Consider the following 23,092-nt stretch of genomic DNA (forward strand, 5'->3'; position numbering starts at 1 on the left):
GAGAGTGGCACAGAGATGTTGAAAGAACTGACCAAGCAGACTCTTGAAGACAGATGGAAACTGTTCCGAGAAAGTCTACTAACAGAGTTTCAAGAAATGTCTTTAAATGATGACTCTAGGAATATACTACAACCCTCTACATATCACTCCCATAGAGTTTGTGAGGACAAGGTTAGATTAATTACAGCACAGAGGCATTTAAACAATCGTTATTCTTGTGCTCCATTCGTGAATGGATCAGGTAAAAGGCTCTAATGAGTGGTACAATGGGACATACCCTCTGCTACAGAATTAACAATAGTTCACAGAGTATAGGTATAGATGTGGATCTACACTCCATGTGGAACCTTAAGGTGGGTAGCAGTAGGTAATTTGCATATCACTGTCACTTCCCTCTTTCTCCTCTTCCAGTAGTGACTGTTTCACAAGAAGAACAATTGCTGGTAAGTCTTCATGTGAGCTTGGATCTCTCTAATTCTGCACTGATGCTCTTTTCATGAGATATACACAGGAGGAAGCAATACATTGGTTGACTCTTCTAGGAACACGTGTTCTTGGAATTCTAACATTAAACTACACCACAATGCAGAACACCTCTCTTGCAGCATCTGCCACTGGAGATGGCTGAACATCTCTGTGACACTTTGATAATTACTAAATGAACCTATAACAAGCTGCACTCCTCTTATTTGGAATTTTATCTGGTACAGATCCCAGACTGATGAGCAATATTCAAGTAATGGATGAACAATGGTTTTGTAAGCTCCTTTCTTTGTTGATGGACTACATTTCCTGAAGTTTATCCCAATCAATCTCTGTCTGGCATCTGCCTTACCTGAGACTAGTTTTAAGTGATCATTAGACTTTAAAACACTACATACACATACCCTTATTATATTTCAGGGATGTGCCTACCTTCATGATTCTGCAATCATACAATAATGAGTATTTCTCTTAATTCATCTTTTGTTCTCACTCTGTTCATCATCATCTTTGAAGTGAAGCTGGTACAATGCTTACCAATGCACTATTTTTGACCTCCTACCTCTTCATCTTTATCTCCCCATGTCCTCACAACAGGTCGGTTTCTCTCGAGTTGAGGTCGGAGTGATCTGCTCCTCCCTTCTAAACCTATCACTCTTTCCTCCTTGAGAAAAGACTAATCTTTCTGAAAGCTAGGCAATAGTCATTTTCTAGTTCTAAATGTGTCTATTGGAAATCATCACTCTGTTCATCCAAGAGAACACGAAAGCAGTAGGTTTCTCAATTGGGAATATTTTGTTGAAAAGCAAAAGTAATGTCAACTGCAAAACTGAGTGTCCACTAACAACACAGATTTGGAGATCAAATACTCCCATATATTAAAAGAACTTACCCGAGGATCACACATCTGACTGCAGTGGGCATATATAGCACGTGCCCTGTCAATCTCACCCAATTTGGTTTCCATTTCAGCAAATCTAAGACACATTTCTCGAGAATTTTCTTCATTCAGAACTTCAATTGCCTTCTCGTATATCTGTCTTGTTTTAGGAACACCATAGATTTCTGCAGCCTTCTTGATGTAAATATTAAATACCTAAAAAAGAAATAACACTGAGTTATTGTACTGTTCTTTCATTTTATCAAATGAAACAATGATAAAAAATTTGAATTTACTTCAAACATTTCTTCTGGTAGAACTGCCTTTGTTGCTCTTTCATAAACTGCCATTGCATGTCTTGCCATACCATGTTCTTCTTCCAACTTGGCATATAAAAGATACAAAGCTGTAAGAAAAGAAGAGAAAATGTTTAGTTTGAAAAATTGTACTGAATTTTTAAGTATATTTTTGGTTATTAATTTTTTTAAATAGAAATACACAAATGGTAAATAATATAATACAATTCTCCAGCACTAAAAAGGGTATTTGCAGAAATAAGTCCTTTTACCGTGATACAGTGAGGAGACTGATCTCTGTGGGTACAAGCCCATCAAAAAGCTAATGAAACATGGATGACCATCACTAATTGTGGTGATGTAACTCCTGCTTGCATCATCTTGCCTGATCCCCCCCCCCCCCCCCCCCCCGAAGTTAAATACAGGTGCAATATTTGTCGCATGCATCTACACCCTGCATCTTCTTCCTGTCTTCTCATTCTTATATACTTTATTATTAAAGGCCTGAGCTACCTAACAAAACAATCACATCATACATTAACTTTTTTACAACCACAGCACAGTTTTCTACGAATGCAAGACCAAAATCAACCAGACAACAATTTGAACACCAACTTCCAAATTATGATCAAAAACAAGTTTGATCATCCAGTTGCAGAATATATCACTCAAACATGGAGATGAACTTTAGCAGTGACTTGGTGTCTTACTAACAAGGAATTCTATGATTGTGAGGTCACAAAAGGCCAATTATGTTCATGGCATTCGATGCCCCAAATGTCACCACGCAATCACAATATTGGCTGCGAATGAAAACAGAGGGCGGGATTGGAGGTATCCAATGGTGAGCACAGCAGGAGGCTACAGAGTGTAGTTGAACTGCTTAGTGCTACAGTGCTAGTGGTGTTGATACACAGCAGAGCAATGGCAATCATAAACAAAGTAAACATTACATTATACCTACATCAGTTGCTGAATTGACATTTTGTCAGAAAGGAACCCAAGGAATTTTTAATGGAGAAAAAGTAGAAGCAGCTGAAATATTAACATTTCTGTAAGATAAGTCAGTGCAATGTGTGGTGTTGCATGCACTCGACTGTCCGGCCAATGCACATGAGAAGTACAATTATGACGATAGCTGTTTCACAAGTGAAAGTGATATTGAAACAGGTGTCGAGCTGTGTAGTTCATCATCCTTGTCAGACAGGGAGCCACAAATCCTGTCTCCAGTGAAACATAGAAAGGACAATTGTTGTCCAATGACCGGGTAATAAAAAAGTAACATACATGGAAGATCATCCGCAGCATAGTAAATAAACAATTATGAACAGATTTCGAATAAGTCCACAGTAATATGACCATGCAATGAATAAGAAAAACTACACATATTCAAGGGAGGACAAGGCACACTTGATAAAATCAGTGTTTTAGTGTTTCAAGCATGCTTGATACAATTTACAGGATATACATGATAGTGACCTACTACATTTTGTATATCAAATTGCGTGCCACATACATTACAGTGATTACACTTACAAATTTATTATTATTAAATAAACAGGTGTGAGTTGGTAATTCCTATCCACCACTTTTTCCATGTTACAATAATAGAAATTCTTCTATGGAATATGAGTTGTAAATGAGAAACTTTTTCAGTTTGTTTTCAAATTTTGCTTTGCTGTCTGTCAGACACTTTATGTTGCAGGGTAAATGATCAAAAATTTTAGTTGCAGCATTGTGCACCTGTTTTTGTGCTAAGGATAATGTTAATGTGGAGCAATGAGTCACAATAAATAAAATATTCTGAGTCATTACGCCGTGGTTGAATGTATTTCACATTAAAACCCAATGTTTCGTCCCATCTGTGCAGAACATTTTAAAGGGGGATCATAGCTTCTGTGAGTGTACTATTCACAACCTGTCTGGCTACTGACTGCAGCAAAATTGCTTTTATGCATGCTCCTGCATAGTGATATGATGTCATATGCTATAAATACCTGAATACAGCTGGCTGTTGTTTTCTGCCATCGTCTACCGTCGCTGTCACCTCATGGTGGTAGACACACATCTTCTTAGGTATCAGTATCCAGATGTCATTCAATTTCACACCCTCCTACTTTTTATTGAAATTCCTGAGGTATTCAACAATTTCTGTGGCCTCTCTGTACAGTCTTTCATAGTACCTGCTTGTAGCTGCAAGTTCTTGAGTCCTATCAAACTGAACGTCGTGGTCTCCTAGCTGCAAAGCACACTCTGCAATGGCTGATCTGTCAGTTTCCTCCCTTCTACAGTTGCCCTTGTGCTCTTCTAGTCGCTTCTTGAGCATTGTTGTTGTTGTACCCATGTACATCTCCCCACAACTACACGGAATATTATAAATACTTGCTTTTTCCAGAAGTTTGTGAGCAACCTGGGCCAATCTTAAGTGACTCGGTATCTTCCAGGTGGGTTTGTAGAGTACTGCGACATTCCATTTTTTCTAGATTATTCATATGTGGTCAGTAATATCCTTAATGAAAGAGAGGAAAACGTTCAATTTCACAGGCACCTGTGTGTTCCCATGATTTCTGAGCGACACTCTTTATGCTTTTTTTATCTCACAGCCGAATAACCATTCTTAAGCAATGCACTGGTGAGGTGTTTTAATTCCGTGTCAAGTAGCTCCGGTTCGCAGATATACCTTGCTATGTCCCCCAACGTTTTTATGATGCCTTGCTATTGGCGTGGTTTGAATCAAGTGTAGGTAGCGGTCTACCTGCGTGAGTTTCCAGTAAACTGTGTGGCCTAACCTACCATCTTATTTCTTGAAAACTAACACATTAATAAAATTTAATCCTCCACTCACCTCCTTCTCCATGGTAAACTGAATATTTAGATTAAAGTTGTTGAGGTGTTTGTGAAAATGACCTCATTTCTCTGTCATGCCTCCATGAAACAAATGTTTCATCTACAAAGCGCAACCAAATATTCGTTTATTTTTAGCAGTTTCCAATGCCTGCCCCTCAAATATTTACATTATGAAATTCTATTTGGACTTAAGGTGCTCCCCAAAACCAACCCATCCACCTGTTCATAGAACTCATCATTCCATTTGAAATTTATGGCTGTGAGCCAATATTTATGCATTTCTGTGATGGTGGGAGGAAAAATCTGATTCAGCTGTTGCAACACCTTATTGAGCAGAACTATATTAAATACCGATAACACATCAAGATTAACTAATATGTCCTCGACTGGACCACTATGCTATTTAATCTACTAATAAAATGTGCCAAATTCTTGAATAGGAGTCTGATTGGCCCCCATACAATAATGTTGTCAAGAACTTGGGATTGAATAGGTGGGTGAACCAATGGCACTCAGTATAGGTCTCAGAGGAGCATGTTCTTTATGCCAATTCGGCAAACCATACAGTCTTAGTTGTAGCGTAGCTGAATTGAACAGACTTTTCTGAATGCTCTGTTTAACAGAGAACTTTTTTTATCAACTGTGTAAGAGCTCTAAGAACACTGTCAGTGGGGCCTTTACTCAGTTTCCTATACATCTGCAGATCTAATAAGTTGTTAATCTTATTATAATATTTGACAACATAACGTAATAAATAATAGATAAAAAATCTACCCACCAAGCGGCATCAGGAGAACACACATATAAAAAATGGACCAGACAGGACAACCAGTGCAGTCTCCAACAGTCAGTCTTCCCTTCTCACCCCGTCTGTTAAGTCTCGCTGACCCGGGGTTCTGGGTGACTTTTCAAACTCTACCCATTTTCCTAAACCTCACCAATCCTTTTCCTTCACCCTCCAAAACCTTATGTACATAAAACCTTTTTTTGTACGTGTGTTATCCTACTACTGTTTGGTGAGCAAATTTTTTATCTATCCAATTACATTATACTGTCAAAAATTGATTATTTTCTTTGTTTACTATTATTGTTGGTCACATTCAAAACAACTGTTGCATTTCCCCTGTCAGCAGGAAGACTGATAATGCTATCATCATCATTCAGGCGTTTTACAGCATTCCTCTAACCCACAGTTAAATTACTTTTTACAGGCTTTGTGTAAACCAATACACTTACGCTTCTATATGGATTTCTTTAGCTGTAACTGTGTTTACACTACTTCTACACTGGCTATTATTTACTTCAAGGGCACAACTCATGGACTAATTGCAAAATTTCCACTCCTGTCAAGCACAGATCTCTCATCATCAGATAACGAATGTCCGGATAAAATAATAACCATGTGGAAAGCACCTAAATGGTGGATCATCGGATTAGGTTGCAAGTTATCAGACTTCCTCTTCAGTCTAAATTATGAAAAGGATAGATTTCTACTCACGATATAGCGAAAATGTTGAGTTGCAGACAGGCACAACAAAGAGACTACTAAACATGTAAGCTTTCAGCCAGAAGGCTTCTTCCAAAATAGACAACATACACACACATATTCATGCAAATGCAGCCCACACACAGAAATTACCACTGTCTCTGGCTGGCAGGGCCAGACTGTGAGGAACTGCGCATGACGGGAGAAGTAATCTCAGTGGTGGGGGCAGCTGGGGTGGAGAGTGGGAAAGAGAGCAGGATATGGGGGTTGGGTTCTTTGGGGAAGGAGACCAGACAGCAAGGTCATCGGTCTCATCGGATTAGGGAAGGACGGAGAAGGAAGTCGGCCGTGCCCTTTCAAAGGAACCATCCCGGCATTTGCCTGGAGCGATTTAGGGAAATCATGGAAAACCTAAATCTGGATGGCCGGACGCGGGATTGAACCGTCGCCCTCCCGAATGCGAGTCCAGTGTCTAACCACTGCGCCACCTCGCTCGGTAGCAGGATATGGGTGGGGGACAATAAAGTGCAGTTTGTGGGAGTGTGGGGCTAAGGCTTTTGGAAGAAAGGTTCATGACTGAATTATCAGTCCTTTACAAAGTCCTCTCCTTTTGTCCGAACCCCAAATTCAGTCAAGCTGGACTTGTCAAAGATCTTCTCTCCTTCTTGTCGTCCCTACAGTGGAAACACTTTTTTGCCAACAACCCTACCAATCAGACTCAATCTAAGACCAATGTTGAACCCTGCCTACACAGTTCACTCTTCCTTCCAATGATGATCCACCCCCACTGCCCCCAAATCACACCCTCATAACTTTCCAGAATTTCTTAAACTCGAAGCTTGCCTCACCATCATTACCCAAATCCTTTAACATGAAAGCTAACCTTACATCTGCAGCAAGAACCCCAATCCATCACCTAAAATCTGGTCCTGACCCTATTATGCTACCTCCAGACCTGACAAAGGCTCCGCCACTGTTGTTTTGAACTGCAAGGATTACCTGGCAAAGTTTTCTGCCAGTCGTCAGATTCGTTCACCTACAAATCCTGCAACAGTGAGCTCATTCCAGGAATCCAGCAAGATCTCCAGTCTCTCCTCACATCCTTAGGTCCTTCCCAGAACCTCTGCCCAGAGTATGTCTCTCTCATCACCCCTAACACTCCTCACAATTCTACCTTCTACATGCTTCCTTAAGTCCATAAACCCGATGCCCCATTGTGGCCAGTTACTGTTCTGTTACTGACAGAAACTCCGCTCTAATCAACCAACACCTTCAGCCTACCACTCACAACCTAACCTCCTATTTACAAGACACCAACCATTTCCTCCAGTAACTCTCCACAGTTCCTGCCTTTACTACGCAGTGCCCTGGCCATCACTATTGGGCCACTCCCCTTTACACTAACATCCCTAATTCCCATGGCCTAGCTGCTACTAAACACTACCTTTCCCAATGCCCTACGGATTCCAAACCTACAACCTCCTTCCTGGACCATGATCAACTACATCCACATGCACAATTATTTCTCCTTTGAAGGCATCACCAACAAACAAATCTGTGATATGGCAATGAGCACAAGGATGGCACCATCGTACACCAACCTATTCATGAGCCATCTATAGGAATCCTTCGTAAGCACACAGAATGGTTCATATTCACTGACGACGCCTTTTTGGTCTGGACTGAGTGTTAGGACACCCTATCCACATTCCTTCAGAAACTCAACAACTTCTCCCCCATTAACCTCACCTGGCTGTCCTCAGGCCAACAAGCCATCTTTCTTGATGATGACCTCCAGTTCAACGATGGCTACATCAGTACCTCTGTCCATATCATATCTACCAACAATCAGTAATACCTCCACTTTGACAGCTGCCACCCATTTCATACCAAGAAGTCCCTTCCACACAGCTTAGCAACACGTGGCCATCGCATCTATAGTGATGAGCAGTCCCTCTCGAAATATACCAAGGGTCTCACTGAGACTTGTACAGACCATAATTACCCTCCTAACCTTATACAAAAACAAATTTCCCATGCATTTCTCTCTAGTCACACACCACCTCCCAAACTCCCACTGCCTGGCCATAGAAGAGCATTCCACCGTAACTCAGTACCACCCATGACTGGAGCAACTGAATCACATTCTCCACCACAATTTTGACTATCTCTCATCATGCACCAAAATGAGGAATGTCTTACCCACTATCCTCTCCACCCCTCCCACATTGGTATTCCACTACCCACTGAACCTACACAATATTCTCGTCCACCACTACACGACCCCTTCTTCTGACCCCTTCTCTCGTGGCTCTGGCTTATATCCCTGTAAAAGACCTAGATGCAAGACCTGCCCCTTACATCCTCCCACAACCACCACCACCACCACCACCACCACCACCACCACCTGCTCTAGACCAGTCACAAGCACCACCGATCCCATCAAAGGCAGAGCTACCTGTGAAACCAGTCACATGATCTACGAGCTAAGCTGCAACCACCGTGCTTCATTGTAAGTGGGCATGATAACCAACAAGCTATCTGTCCGCTTGAATGGCTACTGACAAACTGTGACCAAGAAACAGTTGGACCACCCAGTTGCTGAACACACTGCCCAACATAACATTCTTCATTTTAATGACTGCTTCAAAGGATGTGCCACCTGGTTCCTTCCTACCAACATAGCGTTTCTAAATTGCGCAGGTGGAAACTCTCTCTGCAATATATCCTATGTTCCCGTAACCCTCCCTGGCCTTAACATTCGTTACTCATTGTCTTCACCGACCTATTTCCTTTTGTGTTCCCACTCCACAACCTTCTATTACACAAGCACATCCACAGTCATTTTGCTTTCCTCCTTTTCCACCCTCCCCCATTTAACCTCCTGACTGCATCTAGCTGCCTGCCCTCTCTTCATCTCGTCCCTGCATGCTCCCACATTTTACCGTCCCCCACCCATACCATGCGCTCCCTCCCCCTCCCCACCCCACCTACCCTTACCACTCAGACTGCTTCTCCCATTGCGGGCAGCTGCTCATAGACTGGCCCTGGCAGCCAGAGACAGTGGCCATGTGTGTGTGAGCTGTGTTTGCATGAACGTGTGTGTATATGTTGACTATTTTGGATGAAGGCCTTTTGGCTAAAAGGTTATGTGTTTAGTAGTCTTTTTGTTGTGCCTGTCTGCAGAACAATATCTCCGGTATATGGTGAGTAGCAACCTATCCTTTCCATAATAATGTCATTATCCCATCTCTGATTTTCCATTGTTTGATTTGCCCTTCTGTCTAATAGATCATGTGAACATATGCTTCCTAATGGTATTCTATCCCAGTCACCACTACACAATTTATTACTGACAGTAATAAAGACAGATATTAACTTACAGTCTGTGCTTGCCAGTGCAGTAGGTCAGTTGAATCTGTTCTCCTAATGAGACCTCTTCCATCCATTTGAAAATACGCTGTGCCTTGGCCAGGCTGCATAGTCACTTAATCCTCATCTGATGATAAGAGCTGTGCTTGTCAGGGACAGAATTTTGCCATTAGTCCATGAGTTGTTGCTCACTGAGGAAATAACAGCCAGTGTAGAAGCAGGTGTTTGTAGTGAAGAAATCCATGTAGGAGCTGTAAGTGTATCAGTTTGTGCAACATCTCTAACAAGTAGTTTAACTGTGGGTGAGAGGAGTGCCATAAAACACCTGAATAAGGACGATAGGATTATCATTCTCCCCACTGACAAGAGAAATGTGACAGTTGTTTTGAATAAGACCGACTATTATAGTAAGACTAACAACTTATTAGGTCTGCAGACGTACAGGAAACTGAGTAAAGACCCCACCAACAAAGTTCTTGCAGCTGTTACATGGTTCATAAAAAAAAAGTTCTCTATTGAACAGAGCGTTCAGAAAAGTCAGTTCAATACAGTTGTGATACCATCAAGACTTCATGGCTTGTTGAAGGGGCATAAAGAACATGTTCCTCTGAGACCTACAGTGAGTGCCACTGGTTCATCCACCCATTCGATTGCCAAGTTCTCAACAATATTATTATGCCAACAATCCTGCTAGAGGGACATTTGCAATTGAGCATTATAATAGAGATTTAAAATACTGCTTCAGGTGTTAGGGTTTTATTTTTCAATGCTTAGACCATTACCGGATTCAGGTATTACATGCTCATCATCAGGTGTGATAAATTTGTGCGCTCAGGATCACAGCACAAAATTACCACACCTGATGATAGGCATGTAATATCCAAAACTGGTTGTGGTCTAAACACTAGAAATAAACAGCACTTTAACTCAGATAATGTAAGTTTAGTTTACTGTTGTTTCATTAAACTAAGATTAAAGTGTGATATTGCTAATATATTATATTTGCATAAAGAAAGCTTTTCTTTATGTGTGTACAAAGTACATCAGGCACCAGCAGTTGTGTTATGAATAATGGTGCGCCTGCTCAAGGGTTAAATGGCATACTGGTCCAGCTGGAGGACATATCAGATCTGATGTGGTACTGCTATTTACTACTGTTCTGCTCAATGAGGTGCTGCAACAGCTGAATTCGACTTTCCCTCCCAATATCGCAGGGCTGTTAAATATTGGCTCATGACCACATATTTCAAATGGAGCAATGAGTTCCATGAACAGATGGATGGCGTAGCTATGGGAAGCCTCTTAAGCCCAGTTACAGTGAATTTCTTCATGGAAAAATTAGAGTACCAGGCACTCGCAACTGTCAACAAAAAATAAAATATTTGGTTCCACTACTTGGATGATACATATGTTTTGTGGAGGCATGGAAGAGAGCAACTGGGTCATTCTTACAGGCATCTCAGTGGGCTTAATTCAAAGATTCCTGTCTTTTATTAAGGAGTTTATTAGCTATATAGGGAAAAAAATCTTGAAAAATGGAACATAACAGTACTCTACAAAACCCACCTGGAAGATACAGGAGCACCTAAAATTGGCCAAGGATGCTTGCAAACCACTGAAAAAAGCTGGTATTTATAGTATTACATGTAGTTGTGGGTAAATGCACATGAGAGCTACAAAACAGTCAAGAAATGACTAGAAGAGTGCAAAGGCAACTGTAGAATTACAGTGTTAAGAACATCGCTTGGATTGATTACAATACTAGTGCCATCTGCAAAAATAACTAATTCTGCTTGTGATGAAAGATCATTTACATGTATGAGGGACAATGGTGGACGTAAGGCTGAGTCTTGGGGAACTCCATATGTGATTTCTCCCCATCAGAGGAATCTCTCCTGATTACATTGGTTGAATTACTAAGTACAACTTTTGCACTATTTTGGTTATATGCGATTGGTTGGCCTTACCATCAGTTCCATTAAAACATCAGTTTATTTAGGAGGATATTGTGGTACACACAGTCAAATACGCTAGGCAAGTCACAGAAAATACCAACCAGTGCTATTTTGTTATTTAATACTTGTAAAATTTTGCTTTTTGTAATGTAATTATGAATATTCTTCTTTTGGTGTCAAGACTGTTTGCTAGAGGACTGACATACAGATTATGAGGAGGAAAGTTGTAGGTATTGAGAATTAATGCATTTAGCAAACAATGAGAAAACATTTGATATGTTAGTTTAGAAGGATTTAAAGCCAAATGAATTGATTTTAATTAAATAAACAGCACTTCTGAAATTGAAGACAAATGGTTCAAAGATAAAAGAGAGGATACAGAACACTAAACTGATTCAAGCTGACATATTACACTGGTAAAAGTACTGGTAACTGTTCAAAGTACAACAGCTACTAATGAAAAGAATGCAACATTTCTGAGCTGAAAATAAGGTGTTCACAAATGCCTAACAGTTACTTGGCATTAGCTGTAAACTGGAAAATGGGGGTCAGAACCTTCAACATTGATTTCACTAGGAGTGGAGCAATGTGTTACTTTTGACAAAGAGGGTGCAACAAACAGATTAAGGTGTCACGCAAGGAACATATTAGGGGGATTTACAAAATTTTAAATAGTGTATTGCATCTGGGAAATCATAACTGATGCCTGTCAAATTCGTCTTAAGTGTTTTGTTGTTGCACCTGTAATTTGAAGTACCTACAAACAGATGTAACACCAGAAACATTTCCAAGCAACAATGACCATTCAGCATGTGATCAAGATTTAAAGTCTGTGACACTATAACCAAATATGACAACAACAAAAAAACAATTTAATTACCTTTTGCAAATTTTGCAGGGCAGTTTTCAAGGCACTGTTCAAACAAATCTCTTGCCCGTTCAAGTTTGGCACCTCCATAGCGTTTCAAAAACTTTGTGAGGTACGTATTCCATATGTCATATACATTTGGCCATTTGAACAATGCAATGCCTTTTTCATATGCCTACAAAATAAAAAGACAAAGTTATTATACAGTGCAGGCTTCCTCTGATGATGTCTCCAGCACTGGAAGATAAACATTAGCCAGGTTAATACACCTTGGACTTGGTCCAGTACCCATAAAATAAAAATCACCAAAGAAACGTTATTCTGTGCCACAAATAATTTCACAGATTTATTACTAAGTGATGACATAACAAAAACACATTTTACACATAAACTACAGAATTATAATGTGCTTCTTAACTTCAGAAATTAAATTTCATATCTTGTCTTCCAAGTGATGGCTAGAAAAATAGTTGACATGCTACAACTTTCAGAAATACGAGGGCCGTTCAGAAAGTAACCTCGAGTTGATTTAAAAAAATACACCAAGTTAAATAAAAATATTGTCTTTAAATATGTCTGCTTGTGTCTGTATGTGTGGATGGATATGTGTGTGTGTGTGCGCGAGTGTATACCTGTCCTTTTTCCCCCTAAGGTAAGTCTTTCCGCTCCCGGGATTGGAATGACTCCTTACCCTCTCCCTTAAAACCCACTTCCTTTCGTCTTCCCCTCTCCTTCCCTCTTTCCTGATGAGGCAACAGTTTGTTGCGAAAGCTTGAATTTTGTGTGTATGTTTGTGTTTGTTTGTGTGTCTATCGACCTGCCAGCGCTTTCGTTCGGTAAGTCACCTCATCTTTGTTTTTATATATAATTTTTCCCACGTGGAATGTTTCCTTCTATTATATTAATATATACATCTTACAACTACATCTTTGCACTATTTTTCTACATAGTCTCCATAGCGATTGAGGCACTTATCGTATCTCTTCACAAGCTTTGAAATTCCTTCTGCATAAAAATCACCCGCTTGTGCCTGGAGCCAGCCTGTGACCGCATCTTTGAGCTCTTTGTCGTCATCAAACCGCTGTGACCCGAGCCATTTCTTCAAATGCATGAAGAGGTGATAATCACTCGGCGCCAGGTCTGGGCTGTAAGGTGGATGGTTGATAACGTCCCACTTGAAGGACTCAAGAAGGGCCGTTGTTCTGCGAGCAGAGTGAGGACGGGCGTTATCGTGCAAAAAAACGATACCGGAAGTCAGCATACCACGGCGTTTGTTCTGTATAGTCCGTCGTAACTTTTTTATTGTTTCACAGTACACGTCTTGATTAATGGTCGTACCACGTTCCATGAATTCAACCAACAACACCCCTTTGGCATCCCAAAACACCGTTGCCATCAGTTTTCTGGCAGAAAAATCTTGCGAGGCTTTTCTTGGTTTGGTAGGCGAATTTGAATGTGCCCACATCTTTGATTGTTCTTTTGTCTCAGGGTTCACGTACTTAATCCAGGTTTCGTCACCAGTCACGATTCTGTTTAACAATGGTTCTCCTTCGTCCTCATAACGTGACAGAAAGTCTAATGCAGAGGCCATTCTTTGAGTTTTGTGGTGGTCGGTAAGAATTTTCGGCACCCATTGTGCACAGAACTTACGGTAACCCAATCTTGCTGTCACTATCTCGTACAAGAGAGTCTTAGAAATCTGTGGAAAACCAGTAGACAACTCCGACATTGAGAAACGTCGATTTTCACGAACTTTTGCGTCAACTGTCTGAACGAGTTCGTCAGTCACCAATGATGGTCTACCACTCCTCTCTTCATCATGAACATTTTCTCGTCCACTTTTAAATAAACGTACCCATTCACGGACAACTCCTTCACTCATAACTCTTGGTCCGTACACGGCACAAAGCTCACAATGAATAGCTGCTGCAGAATATCCTTTGGCTGTAAAAAACCTTATGACAGCACGCACTTCACATTTGGCGGGGTTTTCTATTGCAGCACACATTTCAAACTGCCACAAAAACTAAACTAGCGCAGGTACGACGTTCACTCGACCACGGCTTGATGCCGACTGACCTGTTGAGTGCGTGAACGCACAGATGGCGTCGCTACTCCCCCCACAACCCGCACTGTGACCAATTGGAGGTTACTTTCTGAACCGCCCTCGTATTTTTTTTAACAATGTAGCACAACTAACAGACTAGTCATTTATGATGTTTTGTCGTTGACATAAACTACATTGTAAGTGAATTCATGCTGATGCCAAGCTCTCTGTTGGTGTAACAGTTTATTAAAATGAGGGCAGAAGCAAAAGACCTGGACAAAGAGAAGTTGACAGGAAATGAAAAAACTACAGAGGTGATAACTGGGCTTGACCAGAGAGAGGAAAAAAAAGAGCAAATGCAAAGCATAACGATACAGACAAGAAACACTGGATTAGAGGAACATATTTTGTTACAAGAGAAAGAAAATTCAAGGTAAAAGATTTATTGTGCAGCAAAATATAGCAAAGATTCACAGAAAAATAAAGAGGAGGGGTATGTTGAGTGAGATGTCTTGGGCAGGGGGAGGTTATCAGAAAAGTAACTGAACAGTAAACTTTATCTTGTCAATTATTTTCTGTACAGATTCACTAACCACGTTAACATGTAGATCTGTTCATTGATCAGAGATCATAAACAGGAGGCACATATCAATGTAAAGTCGATTGCAGCTTGAAAAAAATAATGAAGTTTTCATTCTGCAATAGCAAATGCATTATAATGAAACAAAGCTCATGTTTGCCAATGCAGTTGTGTGTCAGGATTAGCTCAAACTAATAATGAGAGTAAACACAGAAAATAGGAAAAAGAAATTAGAGGGAGCCAGTTATAGGAGCAAGCCTTTGCAACTGTTCAAAATCTCTTACTGAATTTTATCCATAAGAGAAATCTTAATTATAATCTAGTGCATGCATTCCTTCAGTCATCCTTCTGCGTCTTTCAGTGTTTCATACATTTTTTACCTCTATGCTTTCCAGAACTGTTTCTTTCTTTATATTAGATACTTTGCAACAAAATCCTCTGACTTTCTTCACTGTTAAATATTATATTGTCTTACTTTACTTCCTGAGTATAAGTTATACACATAAAAGATACTGTTTCAGAATGTACAGTTTTTATTTTGTTACTCTAATGCAACTAAAGTGAAAATTCTGTCATCCAACAGAAATGTACTCACCCTGAAAGCTTCCTCAAAATATTTGTGTTCTTCTAGGAACAGTCCATAATTTATTATTATCTGAGGAGTTGCAATCTTTAAATCAATGATACGGTCATAAACAGCTTTACAAGACTGAAAAATATATGAAGACAATTTCAGCCGAGATATATTGGCAGTTACCTAATACATGATAATTAGCAAAATAAAGAGTTACAAATACAGAACAATGTGGGAAATTCCACTGGCATAATATAAAATCAAAGAAACATGCCCATCTTAATACACTATTCCAGGGAAAAAGGTCTATTAACTTTGCTATTCTCCATTTTAACAATCTTAATAAACTTTACTTATGCCAGGTTCCAAGCCAGTAGTATAATTTGATTTCACTATCAAGCTAATACACCCATTAACTACTAATAGCTATTCCCATTGCTAGATACTATATGACAGTGTGATGATTCACTGTAATGTCCATGCAGTACTATTGCTAATTTTACCAATTCAGCCATAATTCAGTGATCACCTTGTGTATATTTTGCTCTTGTTGGCCAGTATATGGTTAGTAGTAAATTTGCTGTTATGCTGCAATTAAAATAACTTTGTTTCTAACTGATGGCAGAGGTGGGGACAATGGCAGGGAACAGCATGTCAGATGCTTTCATGGTTGGCAGTTATGCACATGTGTATGGCAACCCCCCCCCCCCCCCCCCCATACACACACACACACACACACACACACACACACACACACACACACACACACACACACACACACACACAGAGCTGTGTGCAGAATGAACATGAACAAAAGCAAAACATGGAGTGCACTCCACGCAGCAGCAGAGAACACTGCAACAGGCAGTGTACTAAAATTACACAGTTGTATAAATCAAACAATGGAAAATTCAGGTTGGAATAATGACAAAGTCAGTTGTATAAATGCATTTTATCCTTGAAGACAGTGAAGCAGAATTACTTATTACAATTTTATTTTTATTATTGACACCACCAGAAGAGTTACAGCATATAAACTGCTACGACAATTTTATGTTTCCTGATGATGATGATGTTTATTCTTATTATTTGTATCAAAACTGGTAGAAAGTAAAGGTCTGTTTTGAGACCAACTCTTTTCAGTTATTCACAGTAAATATGAAGCATTAGATTCACATTACAGAACATTGCAAGATATTTATATCAATTTGAATACAAATTCTTCCATCAATCAATACAGGCTGCTTATATACAAATTTGAATCAATTTCCACTGTCTACTGTGCACTCACTTTCACCGTCTACTGCAGATTCTCTTAGAATTACCTGAAATAATACGTTTCTCAACATTATGTTTGATTACACATTCATTTTTCAATGCTTTCACTACGACTGCTTCACAAAATTATGCCCATTTGCTGGCAACGCTTGACTTCCTTTCAAATTAGTTCATTTATCCTAAATTTATTTTTTTTCACTTCTCTGCAACAATTACTGAACTGTAGGCTCTGTGGTATTAAAATGACAGTGATATAGCAGCTATCTCAAAACTGTATTATTATTATTATTATTTTTATTATTTTTTAACCTGTCTGTTTACGCCTCATTAAGGTGATGGAGGTTTAGTCTGAGCCATGGGACTTAAGCAATTCAGTCTTTCTAAAGTCATTTGGTACAGAAATATATTCTCTGCTTTAGCAATTCAATAATGTCCTGTTTTCTGGAGGTATTATGTCAAGGCATGTCAAGGCATTTTGTCATTTCTGGAGGCATTTTGTCAAGAACCATCAAACAGTAAAAGATACTGTCCTCAATGCATCTGCATAAGGAGAATCTGTGTACTGTTTATTCTGGTCCACAGTGCCGTTTCTCCATGTTTTTGTAATAAGGTTTTCATTTACACACGTTTCATCTGCTTTATTATTATTACTATTTTTTAAATCTTTATCTAGCTATCAGCAACCACTCCTCAATCCTATCTCCCACTTCCATTACCTCCCTACCCCGGTCAAGCTGCAGAGCCTACTCAGCCCGTACTGTAGTGTTTCAAGAATTTGGTGACGACTAACCCGCAGACTTCGACTTGCAGATATGTCAATCACTAATTTATTTTAATCAAAGTATAGTTAAAAGTGATAACAATATGAAAAGGATAGATTCTACTTATGACATAAAGAAAGCACTGAGTCGCAGACAGGCATAATGGAAAAAAAACTGCTAAACATTTAAGCTTTCTGACAGAAAAGTCATTCTTCCGAAATAGAAATCATACACACATTCACAAAACCAACATCTGTACACCCGGAGACACTGACCGTGTGTGTGTGTGTGTGTGTGTGTGTGTGTGTGTGTGTGTGTGTGTGTGTGTGTTGCACTTATATGAATGTGTGTGAGTTTTCTACTTTGGATTAAGGTCTTATTTGTCCAAAAGCTTATGTGGTGAGTTGCAATCTATCCTTTTCATATTGGCACTATTGTATCCTCAACTTCCCATTATATTTAAAAGTGACCTTTTCATTAGTGACTACACTAAAAATTTGTTCTATTTGTCTCAACTTTTACATTGCTGGCTCAAGAAGAGATGCTGTCTATAAATACATGTCAATATGCATGCCATAAGAAATAAATTTAATTGTTATTACTTAACTTTTACCTACAATTCACTGTAATAACAACCATGATGAAATAATTCTTCTGAACAACTGTTTCCATGCAAAAAAAAAAAAAAAAAGGATGATTGTAGATTTACCTTGAAAGTACCAAAACTCTCTTCCAAATCTGCATACATGGACCACACTTTCAGGGATTTATACAACCGCATTTGAACAGCTTCTGATTCATCATGATAGGCAACCTTCCTGGGAGGCATCACAGTTGCTTTCTGCATCAATTTCAGTGCTTCCTCAAAATTTCTGAAAGACAAAATTGGAAATGTTTTAGTTCTGGCATGACTGTTTCAACAAATTTGGCAATCTGTTTATAGGCTACCTTGAGGAATCCATTCCAGCTATTCAGCTACTTAAGACATCTAACTTAATCCAGATTTACTGATGGCATCTTCACAATTTATTTCATTGGCTCTTTACTCCACAACCCAACATCTATTTCTACATCTATTTCACCTGGTTCTTCTCAACTCCACAAGCTACTTATTATACTTTCATGCCTGTTGTACCCTCCCAAATGGCTCCTTTGCCTGGGCCTACCTTTTATCTTGCTCTTTTTGTGTGCTCATTTCCAGTCTCAAATGCCATTGGGCTATTACTTGACAGAAGAGCAAGAGGAAGAGGAAGATAAAAATAGATTATGCAAATTAGTTCTTTATCAATAGCTAAAACGAGGACTAAGGCACAGCTATCGATAAAAATGGTAGAAAACAAGGGGAAATGCTAAATATCAAGCTACTGGATATCTATGGTGAGGAAGAAGCACATAGGAAAATTTTAAAAAAAATATTTATCTACAGGCAGTAAAAGGAGAATTCTATAACTGTTAATTTAGAACAAAGAAGGAAAAGGCTCAAGTAATGCAGCAGAAGAACTAAATCCACAACAAAATTTGGAAAAAAATTCCCTTCTATTCCCTTCTGTTTTAATTTTCCTCTGTCAACCCCACTCTGATTATTCCGTGCTTCAGCAAATGATAAACAGGCAAAACTACTTCAACATGTTAGAATAAAAGTTAAAACATTTTGAATTAATAATAGGACCACATAGAGAAGCTAATGTAAGATACAAAGAAGAGGAAAAACACAAATCGTTTAGCATGCCATTTCCTTGGTCAATTATAGCACATTCAATGATGACAACATAGCATTCAGTCCAATCTTGACAACAGTGACAATGAATATTAGTTTTGTTTGGTTATTAATCTGTTAAAACAAAAATCTGAATCATGAAGTACGCAGAAAGTTCATCATATTGTGTGACACAAGTCCATTACTTTCTATATCTTAAGCTGATGAGTACACAAATTTTTACAAAAACAGTGAAACATAGATATATTGTCAGTACAAATTATTTTACAATTTCTCAAAATATTCTGCTTTAAAATAATATTCTTTGAGGTGTAACTTATCACTTCTATAAAGTGATGTGTTGCCCAACATCTACCTAGGCGACAAATGATGATCGCGATAGTTAAAACTTATAAATGGTTACATAGTCTGGAAGCAAAACTGCCTGGAGGCTTTGTCATTGATTTTTGCATGTGATGTGAATGGAAGCTGCACATGTATGAGGTGGGATGGCAAACTGCAGTATTAACATGAATTGGAGTACCTGCTGGGCATTGAGTTTATTCCATGTATCCACTTCCTGGCTCAGAGAACTGGAGTGCACCATCAAGTAAAGAGAGCACTGTGGCAAATGCAGATTACATCAAAGCAAACAGAAGATGAATTACCTGTCAAATCATTCTTGTCAGTCAAACGTCAGATACAGTTTACATGATGATGTACAGAAAGTTCTGGTTGAAAATAATAAATTATTTAGGAATAAAGGAAAATCCAGGATGGAATGTAACAATATTATGAAAAGAAAAGTTGCCATTCACCATGTAGTGGAGATGCCGAGTCACAGATAGGCACAACAAAAAGACTGTCACAAATAAAGCTTTCGGCTAGTAAGGCCTTCATCAAAAATAGATGTCAGACACACACACACACACACACACACACACACACACCACACACACACACACACACACACACACACACACATGCAAATGCAACTCACCCACACATGACTGAAGTCTAAGGCAACTGAGGCCACAATGCGAGCAGCAGCAACAGTGCATGATGGGAGTGGCAACTGGGTGGGGGTAAGGAGGAGGCTGGGGCAGGGAAGAGGAGGCATATGAGGGTAGGGATGGTGGACAGCAAAGTGCTGCAGGTTGGACAGAGGGCAGGCGGGAGGTGGGGAGGACGGTAGGGGGTAGCAGAAATGAAGTAAAAAGACTGGGTGTGATGGTGGAATGAGGGCTGTGTAGTGCTGGAATGGGAATAGGGAAGGGGCTGGATGGGTGAGGACAATGACTAATGAAGGTTGGGGCCAGGAGAGTTACTGGAACATAGGATATATTGCAGGGAAAGCTCCCACCCACACAATTCAGAAAAGCTAGTGTTGGTGGCAAGGATTCATATGGCACAGCCTGTGAAGCCATTGAAATGAAGGATGTCATGTTTGACAGTGTGTTCAGCAGCAGAGTGGTCCTTTGTTTCTTGGCCACAGTTTGTCAGTGGCCATTCATGTGGACAGATAGCTTGTTGGTTGTCATGCCCACATAGAATGCAGCAGAGTGGATGACTGGTTTCACATGTAGCTCTGCCTTTGATGGGATAGGTTATCCTACACAGCATCAATGTTTTTGAAACAACAATTGATTTTGGCCACATTTCACCAAATTCACTGCTCGAGGAAGCATGACTATGATAAAATTTTGCAAATCAATTGTAAACAGTCTTTTCTCAAGATGAATAATTAACAGTTGTTGAACAAAGCAACATGAGGCATTGTTTCTGAGTTAGGCCTTTATGAAAAATGTAAATAATAGTCCAACAGAAACCTTCACATAAAAATAACATTTTTTTCAAAATACTATTTCTTTAAATGCTCACTGCACACAAATTACTCAGTCAATTTCTGAGCTCCAAGTTTTAACAATAACAAGTGACCTATTTTAAAACAATAGTAATGTTGCAACTCAATAGCACTATCTAGTAATTTATTGTAAAAACTCAAAGGTCACCCTCATAGTGATTTAGCTTCATTTGATCAGCAAGCCTATATCTTCGTTATTTCTACATACATGACCACATATTTAATTCAGATTCTGCAATCAAGGCAAATTCATCTTACTCATGTCTGATTTCCATTTCTGCCCATTCACACCATACTGATGCCAAGTCATCAACTTTACTGTATGGAACGTGTGTAGCTTTTTCAAAAACAACTCTTGCATCATCAATTTGGCCATTTTCTTCGTAAAATTTAGCAAATGACACCCAAAGTGTATGCAATTTCCCTACTGCAAGCTTGGGGTCAACTGTTTGGACTGCTTCTGTGTATGTGTTTATTATCTGAAAAAAAAAAAAATTTAATTAGTAACAGTGATTACATGCCCTCTTATTTCCGAGTTCCTCCTCAAAAACATATAAAGACTGCAGGCACAAATCACTTCTAAAAAATGCAATGAAACTTTGAAGTCCAACTGATTTTTCCCATGAAGTACATAAATTGTAAGCACTGTGCCACTTCAATTCAGACATGATAGAATAACAGACCAATGAGTAAATTTGGATTGACAATAAGCTAAATGAAAAATAAAATGAATACTATAATTAAAAACTACATGTGGGTTTCTAATCACACTAGGGTCTAGGTGACATGTTCCTCCTTCCAAATCTCATTCCTCTTTCTTCTCCGAGGAAGGAACTAACGCTTACAAATGCTAGAAATAGTTTTTTCATTTTTAAATGTGTTAAACTGCAGCACTGGAATTTCAATTTCTGAAGCTAAACACATGCCAGCCACTCTGTCTCCTTGTAAATTCTTCAAGCATGCACACTTTTAAGATATATCAAATTGAGTAGCCAATATTTTTATACAACTATACAGCAGTATACACTGATTTCATTATGACAGTAATGATATAAAAAATTGCCACACGTAAATATTATACCAATCCTCAGAACGAAGGTCTCCCAGTTCCTTGAAGATGTCGGAGGAGAGGAGCATGCCTTTTTCCACTTTCAAAAGCAGCCCACAACGATTTAATGTACTTGAATTTGGCTATTGTGGAGATCAGGGAAAACCCGTAATCTCATACTCACATTCATCAAATCAAACTCCGATAACTCTCACTGTAGAAGATATTGCCATCTTGGAATATGTGTTTTACTGCTGTGGACAATGTTTGGCTCACCAAATAAACTTGCTCAACTAAAATACCTTGACATAACATAAAAATCTTTTCTTCCAATGATAGTATGGAACCCACTGAAACCCACAATTATCTGCCCAAAACAATACACAACTTTAATCATGCTTCACAACTGGGAGAGGGCAGACTGGATTTTATATTTTTCCAGGTATTTTCAATACCCAATCATGTTCTGAAGTAAGGAAAAGTGTAAACATATACTTATGAGACCTAATTATGTATTCCCATTAGTTGGTAGATTATGTTACAGCTCCTTGGACCACTGAAGCTGCTTCTTTGCTTTCACTTTAAGTACAAGAGGTTTGGAAATAACATCTCTACCAAAAATATCGCACACAATGGAAAGTTCAGATTTGAATATCAACAATATTATGAGAAGGATAGACCACTACTCAGGGTAAAGACAATACTTTCTGTTGCAGGCAGGCACAATGGAAAGACTGTTACAAATTTGATTTCAGCCAAGGCTTGCTTAGCAAAGGAAAAATCACACACCCACCCACACACACACACACACACACACACACACACACACACACACATACCGTATTTACTCGAATCTAAGCCGCACTTTTTTTTTCGGTTTTTGTAATCCAAAAAACCGCCTGCGGCTTAGAATCGAGTGCACAGTAAGCGGAAGTTCTGAAAAATTTGGTAGGTGTCGCCACAACTAACTTCTGCCATCGAATATATGTAGCGCTACACAGGCATGCTTTGCAGGCACAAAGATAAATACTGGTGCCAAAACCTCTGCGTCAGTAAA

General features: G+C 39.2%; 1 protein-coding gene across 2 annotated transcripts in view; it reads right to left on the reverse strand.

Annotated features, from left to right (window-relative positions):
• The window catches only part of LOC124798123 (pre-mRNA-splicing factor syf1 homolog), a 150,759-nt gene that overhangs the window by 27,213 nt on the left and 100,454 nt on the right, over positions 1 to 23,092 (reverse strand). For both annotated transcript variants that reach the window (XM_047261380.1, XM_047261381.1), the window contains exons 10-15: positions 21,246 to 21,466; positions 18,137 to 18,299; positions 15,410 to 15,523; positions 12,200 to 12,362; positions 1,660 to 1,769; positions 1,376 to 1,579 (exon numbers count right to left, since the gene is read on the reverse strand). In XM_047261380.1, the coding sequence (XP_047117336.1) occupies positions 1,376 to 1,579; positions 1,660 to 1,769; positions 12,200 to 12,362; positions 15,410 to 15,523; positions 18,137 to 18,299; positions 21,246 to 21,466 (975 nt within the window). The remainder of the gene's footprint in view (positions 1 to 1,375; positions 1,580 to 1,659; positions 1,770 to 12,199; positions 12,363 to 15,409; positions 15,524 to 18,136; positions 18,300 to 21,245; positions 21,467 to 23,092) is intronic.

The sequence above is a fragment of the Schistocerca piceifrons genome, chromosome 5 (assembly GCF_021461385.2).
Source record: "Schistocerca piceifrons isolate TAMUIC-IGC-003096 chromosome 5, iqSchPice1.1, whole genome shotgun sequence".
Lineage (NCBI taxonomy): Eukaryota > Metazoa > Arthropoda > Insecta > Orthoptera > Acrididae > Schistocerca > Schistocerca piceifrons.